Source organism: Myxocyprinus asiaticus, chromosome 38 (genome assembly GCF_019703515.2).
Source record: "Myxocyprinus asiaticus isolate MX2 ecotype Aquarium Trade chromosome 38, UBuf_Myxa_2, whole genome shotgun sequence".
NCBI classification, from domain to species: domain Eukaryota; kingdom Metazoa; phylum Chordata; class Actinopteri; order Cypriniformes; family Catostomidae; genus Myxocyprinus; species Myxocyprinus asiaticus.
In genome coordinates, this window is record NC_059381.1 from 13834899 (window position 1) to 13850381 (window position 15483).

General features: G+C 40.8%; 1 protein-coding gene across 2 annotated transcripts in view; it reads right to left on the reverse strand.

Annotated features, from left to right (window-relative positions):
- Positions 1-14715, reverse strand: part of LOC127428941 (gelsolin-like) — a 31042-nt gene extending 16327 nt beyond the window's left edge. For both annotated transcript variants that reach the window (XM_051677633.1, XM_051677632.1), the window contains exons 1-6: positions 14548-14715; positions 1358-1555; positions 949-1103; positions 651-812; positions 411-560; positions 161-250 (exon numbers count right to left, since the gene is read on the reverse strand). In XM_051677633.1, coding sequence (XP_051533593.1) covers positions 161-250; positions 411-560; positions 651-812; positions 949-1103; positions 1358-1550 — 750 coding nt within the window. In that variant the 5' untranslated portion in view covers positions 1551-1555; positions 14548-14715. The remainder of the gene's footprint in view (positions 1-160; positions 251-410; positions 561-650; positions 813-948; positions 1104-1357; positions 1556-14547) is intronic.
- Positions 14716-15483: the final 768 nt, after the last annotated feature.

Consider the following 15483-nt stretch of genomic DNA (forward strand, 5'->3'; position numbering starts at 1 on the left):
GTGTTTCTGTAGCTCATCTTGGTACTATGAACACCAAGGTCATGGGTTCGAATGCACATTAAGTTGTTCTGGGTAAAAGTGTCTGCTAAACGAAAAAGCCATTTAAAATTTTGAATAAATTAGATGCACTAATATATTGACATAGTGGTCCAATGGCTACCTTATAGAGTTTGGCCATCTTCCTATTGGAGGCATCAGCCTTGATGTCATCAGATGCTCCTTCAGGCAGGTCAGGCTTTTCTCCAAGAACCTGCCATCAAATGGAGGAATCATGTATTTTGGATGACTATATGGCTGTCCTCAGTACATTTACAGAAACTGATTGACAACTTTCCAATGCTGAATTGTTCAAACAGACAATGGAAAATGGTGATATAAACCCAGTTACTTCCATGGTCTGGCTTTCTTACCTCCAACATCTTCTCTCGTTCCATTCCTTCATCACATACGTACATGCGGGCTCGCCCACTGCGTTCATTGTCACGAATGCCTTTCGCAAGCTGAGTGGCTTTCAGCTTCTCAAAGCGGTTACTTTTTGAGCCACACCACTGGTAGATCTCCTGTAAAATACACACAAATAAACAAGGTTACTATTAAAATTTGAAAATGAAAAAGGTCTCTTTATGTCACTCTTTGCATATAGTACACACATTTCCAAGGTCCAAGATGAAGCAGTCTCCCTGGTTAAAGCTGTCCCAACTGACTGGTACTTCCATTGCCCTGACAACACGACGACCTTTGACGTGTAGCACACGCTGCACTGTAACTTCATTGGTGACCACATGTTTAAATCCTGAGGCAACTCCACCTTTCTGGAAAAAAAACAGCTGTCATTAATGTCATATCTGGCATAAATATTATGCTCATGATCTCAAAAAGCCCAAATATTAGCCATTAAATCAGCATTGCCAACATATCACTTGTCCTATGAGTGATTGGGTCACTCACCATGTACTGCAGTCCTTTCTTAAAGTAGCCCAGGAAAGCTTTCGACTCATAGCCCTGAACCTCACGGTACTGGATGGGCTTTCCACCCAAATAGTCATCCATCTGCACTGTGAAAATGGCAGCCGCCCCACTCTCATCCTGTGTGCAGTAGTCACCTGCCAGTTGAAGGAATAACATGCATAAGAAACAAAGCTGATGCATTTGACCAGCAGAGGAACCCACATTATTGGCAGGCTTCTCCAGATGTCCCCAAACCCCATTTTTGTACTGGACATTCTGTACATCTTGAAAGGTAGGTAGATCAATTACTTTGTAATAACTTTGAAACAAATGTTCAGATATCAGAAGTACGGAGTATACTGCACTCATAATTTTGCAAATCTTCTTTTAAACAGCACTGTGGTCTTACCCAGCCAGAAGTGGAGGTCATATTGTAGGTTGCCAGAGCGTTGTTTGATAGTATTGAGCACCACATAGGCATCACCTGTGTAGAACCCTCCATAGAGGTTCTCAGGAACAGCAACCAAATCAAATTTCTCGACTCTCCACACTTGGAGCCCAGGCTGTTGGCCCGCTCGCTCAAACTCAGGGTGGTACACCATGCTGTCTAGAGAAAGTAATAGAGTTCAAAACAGTGTTACTATGAATGCAAACTTTAATACAGTGAAAAAGACACTCTATTAGCATAACATAAATATATATAAATAAATAAAAATTTCCAACATTCTTTTGAATGTCCATGTACTAAAATAAAATATTTGATGCCATGTGTGTACCTTCATTTACTACTACTATTATTTTGAATGGCCATGGAAAATGAAGCAGTGTGATAACAATTTTACCTAGTCGCAAAAAGTAGTCCGTTAATTTACCCGATGAACTTTCACCTTTTGCTGACCCTTTATGCTTCGCAGAGCTAATGTGTGCTTCTAAATCACTTGCACCTTTATTAGTAACTAACACATAAGTGCCAGCTTTACATGTCATACATGCTGCTTCCCACGGATCTCGACCTTGTGCAAATTTTCTGTAAATTTGCACTTTCACTTGGGCATTGTTTCCACTCAGCTGTCATTTGCTGCTACTGTCAAGCAACTGTTTGTTGCCAAACACAACAGCGATTTGTGTGTTCGCGGAGAGATTGACAGGCAGGAATTTGGCCAATAGTTGCTGCAAGCCTCTTATAAGAAAGAGGGGTTAAAGCAATGCAAATTTGCGCGTACACACAATGAAGTATCAGACCAGATGCACATCATAATGCAACTAAAGCCGAATGCCTGACATGTTCGAAAATTTAGAAATCCCGGCCGGGTGCTTTTTTAAGGTCCGAAAAAGAGGATATGTCCGGGAAAAAAAAAAAAAGAGGACGTATGGTCACCCTTGCTTCATTCACCGCTGTCAGAACGAGGCTTATTAATTATGCACCTCTCCTCACTCTCCTGCCCAAATCCAGTCGTGAGCCTGGCTGAAGGGCGGCCCTAAGAGGCAGGGCGACGATGACGAGCCGGAGGGGCCGATCATTCCGCCACAATATATATATATATTTTATTTTTATTTTATTTTTTTTTATTCTCACTGAGCACTTTATTAGAAACACTATGGTCCTAAAAAAAAAAGCCAGACATGGCCTTCTGCTTCTGCTGTAGCCCATCCGCCTCAAGGTTTGATGTGTTGTGCAGTCTGAGATGCTATTCTGCTCTCTGCAATTGTTATCTGAGTTACCGTAGCATTTCTGTCAGCTCAAACCACTCTGGCCATTCTGCGTTGACCTCTCTCTTCAACAAGGCATTTCTGTCCACAGAACTGCCACTCACTAGATGTTTTTTTTTTTTATTTTGGCAACATTCTGAGTAAACACTAGAGACTGTTGTGAGTGAAAATCCCAGGAGATCAGCAGTTACAGAAATACTCAAACCAGCCCAGAAATCTCTTCTAAACTTTCTTCTGAACAAAAAAGTAAATAATCACATCTGAAAGGCTAATTAAAAAGAGCAATGTTTCATGCAAGTGACTGAACTTACTTTTTTTCAGACTTGCATGAAATATTTTGCATACAAGGGGCTACCTAATCTAAACTTGGCACATATTGTCTGATATAGTTAATGCGGTGGCCTCCAGACTGCTGGACCACAGTAGACTATAAATAGCCTAAGTCACGTGACATTTCCTTATGGGTCAAAAAGGGAGGGACACAGTCAGTCTAATACAGTAGCATTGTTTCTTCATAATGTCTAGTTTTGGGACTAATTTACATCTTAGTATGCAATCGTTTAGTTTAACTCTTGTAGAATGTGCTAGTAGGCACCATATTCTGTAATATGTACAAAAAGTCTAATAAGAGATCTCAATGATTTCAACTACTTTGGGAACTTCAATGAAATTCGAACACTTTCAGTCCTTATCCCTTAATCTCTCTATGAGCCATTTTTGTCAAAGTTTGTTTTAATGAAGGGCAAAACCTTACAGACAGACAAGTTCATACTAGTGGTTTAGCAAGAACACAGTGCCCCTCTGAAGAGTGATGTTTCTAGAAACGCTAAAATCTGAATTGAGACAGGATCCATATGTTGGTCCTAAGTTTGTTAAAGGGCTGGCATATACTTAGAACTTGAATCTAATAACCACTGCGTTTGTATTATTTTAAAAGAACATGAGTTATTTCACAATCCTCAGTTTGGACGAAATTGACTTTTCCTGGAGAAATGCCTGAATCAAAGAAACTCCAAAGGTGACTCACTCTTTCCAGCCAGACATTTCTTCCTACACCTCAACAAGCACTGACACTCTTGAGATAAAATTTTAGCATGCTGCCTAAATCTGATTCAGTGTTTATTAGCTCTCAGCTCAGTCTAAACCCTTAACTGCACCCTGTGTTTATCTATGAGCGTAAACATCCTAACCAGTAAATGACTGTATTTTATGGCCAGGCCCCATAGAAAAGTAAAAAAGAAAAACCCCTGAAAATTTTACATTTACATTTATGCACTTTTCAGATGATTTTATACAAAGTGATTTACAGTGCATTTAAGGTATATGTTTGATCACTTTTGTGTGTTCCCTGTAATTCAGTATACAGATGAACACATGCAAGTGTTCAAAGTCTGTGCTATAAAGGGTGTGAGGCTGATGATAAGAGATTACACGAGGAAGTGTCAGACACATTGTGATTCTAATTCTGGCTTTAATGTCCAACAGCAAAAAGAATGTCACCCAAAAGAACTTTATTAAACATGAAACCTTTATCACAATTGAAATTTTGTTCATCAGTTATGAATCATAACTTCTCTGCAGCTTCACATGAAAATTTAGTTTTTGCTTGTCATGTTATAATGTGAAAATACAAAATCATCCATTAAAAAATTATGTTCTGCAGCTATTCAGTGGGGTCCAAAAGACCACTAGTGAAAATGCTTCTATTCTGCATGTTTCTAATTTTATATATATAAAAAATTCCATTACAATTATCAGCCTAAAAATTGGAGTGAAAAATCTAACTGAAATTAACATGAATTTCAGGGCTTCTTAGTTTTTACACTCACTGAGAGCTTTATTAGGAAGACCTGTACACCTACTTATTTATGCAATTATCTAATTAGCCAATCATGTGGCAGCAGTGCAATGCATAAAATAAAGCAGATACGGGTCAGGAGTTTCAGTTAATCTTCACATCAACCATCAGAATGGGGCTAAAAATGTGATCTCAGTGATTTTGACTGTGGCATGATTGTTGGTGCCAGATGGGCTGGTTTGAGCATTTCTGTAACTGCTGATCTCCTGGAATTTTCAAGCACAACAGTCTCTAGAGTTTCCTCAGAATGGTGCCAAAAACAAAAAAACATCCAGTGAGCGGCAGTTCTACGGATGGAAATGCCTTGTTGATGAGAGAGGTCAACGGAGAATGGCCAGACTGGTTCAAGCTAACAGAAAGGCTACAATAACTCAGATAACCACTCTGTACAATTGTAGTGAGCAGAATAGCATCTCAGAATGCATTGCACAACACATCAAACGTTGAGGTGGACAGGCTACAACAGCAGAAGACCACGTCTGGCACTTTATTAGGACCATAGTGTTCTAAATCTAAATCATAGTGTTCCTAATATAGTGTTTAGCAGGGTTGGGGAGTAACGAAATACATGTAACGGGATTACGTATTTAAAATACAAAATATAAATAACTGTATTCCACTACAGTTACAATTTAAATAATTGGTAATTAGAATACAGTTACATTCAAAAAGTATTTTGATTACTGAAGAGATTACTTTGCATTTTATTGTCATTTGTTTCATTTAATATTTAGTATACGCATATAATAATGTATACATATAAATGATGCGATCCAAAGTGCATTTGAACAGCGGTGAAACACTTCCTTATGAAGTGTTACATTCATACAAGCAGACAGATAAGTAAGTTTGAAGTAAGTTTGGAGCAGAAGAAATAGAAATAAACCTTGTGTAAATTGTCAGCTTTGCACTAAGCTAAAAGTATATTTCTTGCCATTTTACATGCACATGTTACCAGACACGATCATATTTTTTTATCAAGAAAATTCATGTTGGATCGTAATTTCTTTTTTTCTAGTAAGACCTTTGATATTAGGGCAAAAATCGTATTCTTGATAATAATTTTTGTATTGTATTCCTGTATAAATATTTTTATCTGGGAAGAATCACAACCTAATTAACATCTGCTAAACATCTTAAAAAGATCAGCTTAACAAACATTCTAAATCATAAACATCTCTAAGACAACTGATAAAGGTCTTATTGACATTCGAGATGAAATGCCTAATGGACGTATTGCAGATGAGCAAGAATACATCTTCCAGATGTAAACACACACATCAAATAGATTTCTGGGTGATGTACAGTACTGTGCAAAAGTCTTAGGCACATAAGATGTTTCACAAAAGCATTTGTCTTAAGATGGTTGTGACAAGGAGGAGGGCGGGCCCGGGCTGTGAGTGCACACGGCTGGCTCCAATTGGGCTAATCAGCCAAGGAGAGGGATAAGGACGAGCCGGATGCAGCAGTTCGAGAGAGAGAGAGCCACACGCAGCTGCCGTGTGTGAGTTTGTGTCGTGTGTCTTTTTGTTTCATTAAATATTATTTTGACCGTTCAGCCGGTTCCTGATCCCTCCTTTCCCATTTTTAACCTTGTTACAATGGTTATTCATATCTTCAGCTTTAGTGTGTCAATAGGAAATATAAATGTTAGATTCCCAAACATTACTTTTACAAATAGAAAAGATTAGAATAGAAGAACGGGGAGCCCTGGAACAGATGTCATGGCCCCCACAAAGCCCCCCACTGAACATCGTATCAGTCTGAAATTACATAAAGAGACAGAAGCAATTGAGACAGCCTAAATAGACAGAAGAACTGTGGTGAATTCTCCAAGAAGCTTGGAACATCCTATCTGCCAACAACCAAGAAAAACTGTGTCCAGGTGTACCTAGGAGAATTGGGGCTGTTTTAAAGGCAAAGGCGTTCACACCGAATATTGATTTAGCTATTTTATGTTTACTGGACTTTGTATGACATTAAGTGATAAATGAAAACTATTTATGTCATTATTTTTGAATACATCCTCTCTATGCAACATTTTTCACAAGTGCCTAAAACTTTTGCACAGTACTGTATGTGTGCTATCAGGGATGTTATCAGTCTTTTTCTCTGGGCACTTGGTTAGGCTACTGGTAATATTCTTCAGCGTGACTTTGTTGGAAGGTTGCTGGAGTCTGTTGCACTGACACACTGAAGTTTCAAATTGAAGAGGTGATGGCACAAATCAAGAACAGCACTTCCTCTTGCTCTATGGCATCTTTACCACAAAGTCAATATTTGGCTTAGTTGGGTGTGTTTCTATGGTAACATATGATAAATGTGCACAAGGGGGCTGATGAGTAATCAAAAGTGGAACTATATAGAACTTGACAATGCAATACAATTAAATGTAAATGGCAATGCTTCTGTAGTGTAGTGCAGCACATTGAAAAGTTTACCGATATAGCTGATGGAAATGCAAATTATAACAAATATTTCACAAGTGTCGACATAATATTTTTCCATTTAACTCTAGCGCATAAACTCTATGTCGATACTTCAAATGTCACGAAAAACTGGTTTGGAAACACTTTTTGTCGAGAAAATTGGCATTAACGCAAAAATATAGTGTCAAATGACTGAATTTACCCCAATAGTTAGCCTGTGTTAATCATGACGACAAGGTATACATTCTTGAAAGCCAATTTATTGTACGTGAAGCATTACTCACACTGTTATGGATTAGTCTTAATGGCATTCCTGCACAGAAACACAGCTGCAACATGACACTTCCAGGAGTGCCAACACAAATATCTTGTATCATGCACCTGTCATCGACAAGTGCATGGAGAACAAATGAATGGCCACTTTTTGCGATTAATTTAATCACGGTAGCCATCTGTTTATTTATTAAAGTTGTGTAGAAAGTGTGCCCCTTTGATAGATGGACTCTCCCAGTCACCCCTGTCATTCCGTGCGAAACTGACTATTCCCAAACTTTCCACCGGAGTTCGCAAAGTGATGGAGAAAAGAGCAGCGGATGATAACGGGAAAAGGAGATCGGCTGAATATTGTGGATACACTGTAAGTAATCACATAATTATTGAATATTCTTGGCAAATGTAAAGACAAACGCTATTCCGCCTGTATCCGTGTTTACATTTAATGTAGTTTTCAACATTATATTCCTCTGCTATGACATTACTGCCATTCCATATTTATTTATCATTCGCTGTCAGTATTAGGTATATTTATTCCTTATAAGCACCAACGCACGGTTGCAGCTTAGGTAGCGTGCATGCGCTCAAAGTTGTTTACATCTAGTTTGACTGCCCGTGCAGCAGCAGCCATGCTCACGTGCACAGCTCCTGAACAGCGTTAGCGCACACATAGTTTGTATACATTGTATTGAACACCCATTCCCATTTATTCAAGTATTTCATAATAGAGATCGTAGTATTGTGTTATATTTTACCTTTATTGATCAGTGTTTACCAAATAAGCTTTATTAATATTGTGTTGTGTTTTTATATATGCTATATCCATATTTATATTTGTATTTTGTATTCACAGAACCACACATCAATGCACATTTAATAAAGACAACGATTGGATTATAACCTGAGTAGGACATCATTGTTCTGACCGTACAAACTGTAGCCTTCAGCCAAACCCGGACTAGCAATTAAAGTGAAGACTCACAAGATTTTTCATGGTCCTTCGAGCCAGATCGGTGAATTGCTACAGAGATGTCTCAACCCAAGAGAGAAGCGCCTGTTGTTCGTCCACTAAGACGGATCAACCTACCAACTCATTTAGTGGATTTCGAGCTTGGTGAGCCATTGCTGCATCGACAGCCACTCCCAGACCTCAGCCAAAGCAGAGTCCAGTCACCAAGTATGGTAAGACACCAGATTGACTTCTCCTGTTAGTCAAGAGTTAGATTATGATAAGTGGACACTGAGAGATGAATGGCAAAATGAGAAATCCGATGGGTGATAAGAGGACGTAGAGCTTACAGCCAAGCTGCAGGTGATGAAACAAGAGAACGGCGACTTGCGGCTACAAACCAGCCAGCTTCCAGAGATTATTTCAGCATTGCAGGAGATGCGACAACAGAATGCCATGTTACATCAGGAACTTAGAATTCTTAAGGCAGAAAGGGGAGCCCCCTCCAGGCCAGTGACTTCACCAGTGCCGTCTCCAGGTACCTTTACTCCAGTGGTGAGCCCTGAGACCCCACAAAGGTTCCGTCTGACTCCAGCCCTCCAGACAAAGCCACCAATGCCACCTACTGCCATGAGAGAACTGCGCCCAGTTACGATGGATGAGTGCCCTGGACTAGTTGAGGATTTCAGAAGCATGGACATTTCCTCCTCAATGCATGAGAATACCACCACAAATGCGTTACAGCGACCCACCTCAACACAGGTACTCTCGTTCCTCCCAGCACATTCCATCTCATCAGTCAGAGTTTGAGACCCCAGCAAATGAACGGATTCCACCTCCTCATCCAGATAAGCTTATTACCAGCCTCCATCAACCCAGGAGAGAACGTATAGAGGCCCTGCTCCAACCATTGCCTTCCTAATATCCCCTGATCCTAGAGAGTTCTCTAGACTGAGGATAGCATTGGAGAACATTTTGCCTGAGGATGCAACAGAGCGATTCAAGTATCAGATCCTCACTGACCATCTTTAATTGGAGGAAGCACTACTTGTGGCGGACACATATAGTAGCTCAAGCTTCCCTTTCACAAACACCATGAGAGCTCTCAATAAAATGTATGGCCAGCCCCATCAGCTAGCCTTAAAACACATTGCAGAACTGATGGATGGACCGAACATTCGCTGCGGAGATGTGAAAGCTTTTCGCATGTTCGGACTCCAAGTGCGTTCCCTGGTTAGTATGTTGTAACAGCTGGGCCAGAAAGGCAATGTCGAGCTGGAGGGTGGGTCACAATTATCCAGACTAATGAGCAAACTGCCACATGACCTCAGGTCCAGTTTCAAGAGGTATACTCATCCTTTTTATGTCACCATCCCCACATTGTTGGACTTTACGGACTGGCTCGAATACGAGCTTCAAGTTCAGGAGGACCTCACTGACTATACCAGTCAGTCTAAAGTTTCATCAGTGCAGAGAAGGGAGATGAGGAGAGACTCTAAGCAACCCCGTAAACCCACTACCATCCTCCTTGGTATAGAGAAACTGAAGGCCAACCCAGCATCACCATTTCATCCAACCAATTCAGCTGCTGCTAAGAGAGAAGGGGTGAATGCTTACTGTCCATACTGCGACAACAACAGACATTTCCTGAATGGCTGTGAGAACTTCAAGTTACTCAACAAGGAGCAGAAGGTGACTTGGATTAAAGGCCAAAATAGATGCTGGCGCTGTGGGCGTGGTCACTGCTGCCAATTGCACACTGAAAGCCCTGTGTTCATCTTGTAACAGGAAGCACTTGCTGGTCCTACACGATGTAAATGACCAAAGTAGAGCCACAGAAGAAGTAGTTCCAGCCAGTGCAGTCTTGTATGTGGATTGTTCAAATTGTGACAACAAAATTCTGCTGAAGGTGACTAAAGTTCTGCTCCAAAATGGCAACAAATCCATGGAGGCATATGTAATTCTGGATGATGGGTCAGAGCGGACCATTACACTACACGAAGCAGTGCAGAAGTTGAATCTGAAGGGACAGCCAGAGGACATGGTTCTTCGTACAATCAGGCAAGATACACAGACCATTCACGGGGCGGCCGTGACCTTCACTGTCTTCAGTGGCTAACCCTCGTGAGGCTTTCAGGATACGGAATGCCTTCACAGCCAACAGTCTGGGTTTAGCAGAGCACACACATCCCGTCAAGGTACCCCAGGAGAAGTACAAGCACCTTGCAGGCTTGCCACTACAGCATCTTCACAAAGTGAAACCAGTAGTCCTCATTGGCTCTGACTGCCCACACATCATCACACCCATAGAACCAGTCAAACTGGGTCCACCTGGTGGCCCTGCTGCCATGAGAACACGCCTAGGATTGACACTACAGGGCCCAGCACAAGAACTAACCAGCAGACTTTCCCCACAGCAATGTCTCTTCACCAGCTTATGGCCCAGTAATGACCTTTATGCTAATGTGGAGAAACTGGAAAACAGACACTCTTCCATATCGGAACGAGAAGGTACTGACAAGGTCAAGACAGACCAAGAGTCCATCCAACTTCTCCAGCACAAAACTGTGAATGTGGATGTTAACAGAATCCAGCACTATGCTACCCCTCTTCTAGGTGCCAAAGTTATGCCATGTCTATATGCACCCAAAGAATCTGTGCTGCCACAATTAAGGGGAATAGTTAATCAGCTGAACAAGAATCCTGATCAAGCTGGCTACATCACAAAACTCACTCCTGAACAGGTGGACCATTCCAGAGAGAGCTGTTACATTCCACATCATCTAGTGCAGCATAATGGAAAGAAAAGGGTTGTCTTCAACTGTTCGTTTGCTTACCAAGGCCACAACCTAAACGAGTACTTGCTTCCAGGTCCACCACTCAGTCTTTCTCTTCTGGCAGTTCTGCAATTTCGAGAACATTCTACCGCCGTTAGTAGTGATATTCGTGGGATGTCCACCAGGTACGCCTTTTGCCTGAAGACCAACCGCTACTGAGATTCATTTGGAGAAATCTTCAGAAAGACAAGGCACCAGACATGTACGAATGGCAAGTACTTCCATTCGGAACAACGTGTAGTCCTTGCTGTGCAACATTCGCTTTACAGAAGTACGTCTTGGATTACAGTGAATCTGATGACACACGGTTCTCAGTAGAGAAATCTTTCTACGTTGACAACTGCCTTCAGAGCTTTGCCTCAAGTGAAACAGCTAAAGATCTAGTAGACAGACTCCACAGCCTCTTAAGTTCGGGAGGCTTTGACCTAAGACAGTGGGCGAGCAATGATCCGTCAGTCATCAGCCACCTGCCAGCTGATGCTCGATCTCAAAGCAGCATCCAGCGGCTCAGCAAAGGTCATCAAGATGCACAGGAGTCAACTCTTGGGTTACATTGGCACTGCTCATCAGACACCCTCTCCTATAAGCAGCGTCGGACAGACCACCCATTTCCAACTATGCGGAGCATATACCATATCCTCGCTAGCCAGTATTACCCCATTGGCTATATTGTGCCATTCACAACACGAGCCAAGGTGACAGTACAGAGGTTATTGTACAAGAAAAGAGAGTGGGATGATCCCCGGCTGCCTGAGGAACTGTTGAACTTGTGGAAAACTTGGGAGAGTGAACAGGATGGTTTACAGCACGTTGTTTTGCCGAGGTGTTACTGCAGTGAAGAACTGGATCACCCTACCAGCATGAGGCAGATCCACATTTTCTGCGATGCTTCAGAGCGAGCCTATGGATCTGTGGCCTACTTATGAACTGAAAACCCTGAAGGTAGAGTGGAGGTAACCTTTGTAGCTGCTCGATCTCGGGTAGCCCCGAAAAAGCAGCAAACCCTTCCACAGTTGGAATTATGTGCAGCACTCACAGGTGCACAACTCGCGGATGTTCTGAAGACAGAGCTAACTTTGCACATACACAGTGTCACTCTGTGGTCTGATTCCACAACTGTACTTACCTGGCTGCTATCACACTCCTGTCATTTTAAAGTGTTCGTAGGCACCAGAATGGCAGAAATCCTGGAACTCACAGAGTGTCATCAAAGGAGAACCCCGCAGATGACATCACAAAGGGAAAATTGCTCTGTGACATAAGTCAGGAAAGCTGATGGAATAAAGGGCCAAAATTTCTCAGACAACCAATTGACCATTGGCCAGAGATGCCGTCATTAACAACTATCACTCAGGACAGTGAACTGAGAAAGCCAATCTTCTGTGGTCTATCAATCTCCTCTCGAACCCCTCCCGATCCACAGAAGTACCATACACTTCCAGAGTTACTGAAGGCTTACATCCAGCATGTCAACAGGGCAGCCACTGATATCCCAACAACAGATGACTACAAAGAGGCAGAACTTGTAGTCCTATGTCAAAGCCAAACTGACTCATTTCCAGAGGAACTGTCCAAAAGACAACGTTTTGGATTATAACCTGAGTAAGACATCATTTTTCTGACCGGACAAACTGTAGCCTTCAGCCAAACCCGGACTAGCAATTAAAGTTAAGACTCACAAGATTTTTCAAGTTGCGTTTTCACACCATTCAAAATAATAGACGGCAGTCATGGAATTAGCCCACAATACAAAAAACATAATTTCTGTGCAGACAGATGTTTTAAATTAAAAAGAATTCACAATACTAGGAGAAAAGCTTCAGTGTGTTTTTTTCTAACACTAACATCCCAATTCTATTAAATGATTGTTTAGCTTACTTTTGAAAAAAATAAATAAATGCCGGCAAAATCATCTGTATTAAATTAAATAAATTACCAAACTAATAAAGCATTAAATTAAAAAAATAAATTATCAGACGAAAAAATAATATTGTTAGGCCTATATACTTGCCTTTTCTTTACACAAACTTAAATTAGCCTTACCCTGTTCTGTAGACGAAAAAAGTTGGCTGAATGACATTCTCAGAATGTTCTACACTGTTTTTCAAGACTATAAACTTTCAGAACTTTTTGTCCAATGCTGAGTTCACTTTCAGAAAACGAGCTTTTGAACATTTTAAAACGTTTAAATATTTTAAATCTAACCCTCTTTACATCGGATCACATTTGCTGAAAATTTTAATTGCATTATGACGCTAAAATTAATTTTAGATGACAATCATGTTAAGTTGGTCGTTAAAAGTTGCTGGACAAATATGCAGGACGTAATGCAGTTGTGATGGCATTGCTTTAGATTAGATGATTGTTCAAAATAGCCTATTGAATATCAGGAATGTATCATATGTAAACCCTGATATTACACCGCATCAGTTTTTCTTTAATAGCTGTGCACACAGCATATACACATCGATGGATGGTCCTTATACTAAGATCGAAAGTTTCCCCCACTACTTGGTGCAAGTTGCCAGCTTGAACAGGGCCATGCGATAGGCGCAACATCAGGACCAATATTACAGTCCTATCAGAAGGGCAACTTCTCCCTTTTGATTGCAATTCCTCCTCTTCTGATTGCTTTTATATTTGTGAAATTTAAATGACAGTAAGCTGGCTAATTTCAATGAATTGTCTCAATACTCTCCCCATTTTACCAAAGACATAAAATTAGGGACATCTGGGAGGCGAAAGGTACACAAATTAGCGATAAACACACATTTCTGTATGGAAACATATTAAGGGCAGATTTATTTTGCGATAAACCAAAACGTATGCGACAAAGTGTTTTTTTAAGCATGACGTCAGCACGCACACTATTTTTTTTATCGTTAAAAGGACATTTGAATCGAGACAGGCAGAAGACGGCAAATTTCGCAAAAACTCTTTTACGCATTTTCACTTTTTCTATAACAAAAGAGCGCGAAAAGTGGATGGAAACTAGGTTACTGACTGTTTATGCCATGTACTCATGAAACACTTGTACTGTGCATTTGATCCACGGGCTCCTAAAATATTCGAGTCAGTTTAACTTAAACCAGCGAAACAATCAACCCAAAATCAATAGTAGCCTACTCCTGTAAATGCACATGACCACTCAAAGCTGACCTGCCGACTGCGCACTTCCAAACATCCTGCTTTACCGCATAATTGACACACATCCCAGAATTCAGAATTTCCAGATCTCCATATATGGCTTTGTGTGATGAGCACAGTTTCACAGACCAGTTCAACAACCAGGGCACTTTATATAGTGAATGTAGTGCATGGCCTGCAAATGCTGGAAACGGTTTTGCGCGGCCCACATGAAAATGTCCAATACACCGACAGTAAACTCTACCGGAAACATTGCGCACCTTGTATTATAGCGCATTGAATTGTAAACTATCGCATTAAAAGTTCAATTCGGCTCTATTTACAGTGGGGAAAATCCTCAGATTTCTTATTTATTTTGTGGCAAAGGAGATTGACGATCAGATAAAACAGACTTACCTTCTGTTGAACGAATGGAGACTATCTATAGCAGGAAACAGTAAAGAGTACAGCAGAACTGCTTTTACTGTTCTGTATCGTGATGTCTGACCAGGGCAACACCCCACTGTTTTAGCCAGACTCTAGTCTGCAGAAGCACCATCGGCGGGTGATGCTGGCATTTAAAACCACTCCCCTATGACAACCGGACAAGGCAAATCACTGCCACCTACTGCGCCACGTGGATACTACTCACTTCCCTACACTTACAAACGTTTACCCGTCACCCGTGGTAACCATAGTTTACACCCAAATACAGTTACCATGTAAAGAGTAACCATGTAAAACTCAAAATAAAGATACTAGGGGAGACTAAAATAAGATATGAGTTCTGAAGAGAAATTCTTTAGTTTTAAGAGATATTGATATTCTGAGAGCACTTTTATTGTTTTACAGTAGTAAAACAGTAACTGTAGCAACCATTCTGACAGAAACTTGTAACATCCTGTAACATGTAACATCTTACATGGTAGATGTTATTTATTAGGTTGCCAAATGTCCCGTATTAGATGTCCCGTATTTTGGCTGAAACACTCATTACTTTGTAATCAAAGATAAATGTGTTGTTGTGCTGCACGGTGCACCTTCATTATGGATTTAGATTTTTTTTTTGTTGCCAACTTTCAGGGAAAAATAACAGTCGATGCATGGTTCAAGTTCTGTGTGCTGGCATGCCATCCAATCTAAAAAAAAAAATAATGAAACCAATAAGTATTATGGACTGCTCACAACGGCCACTCTATTGACTGAAGCAGTGTCAGGTGTGATACTTCATTCCCTTTATTTAGACTATTTTATAATTTCACATGTACAGTACATGTCTTATTTCATTGGCTTGTGTGATGCACGAATCCAGAACACATGACCTTCTGTAACGCCTACATCCAGAGGAAAATA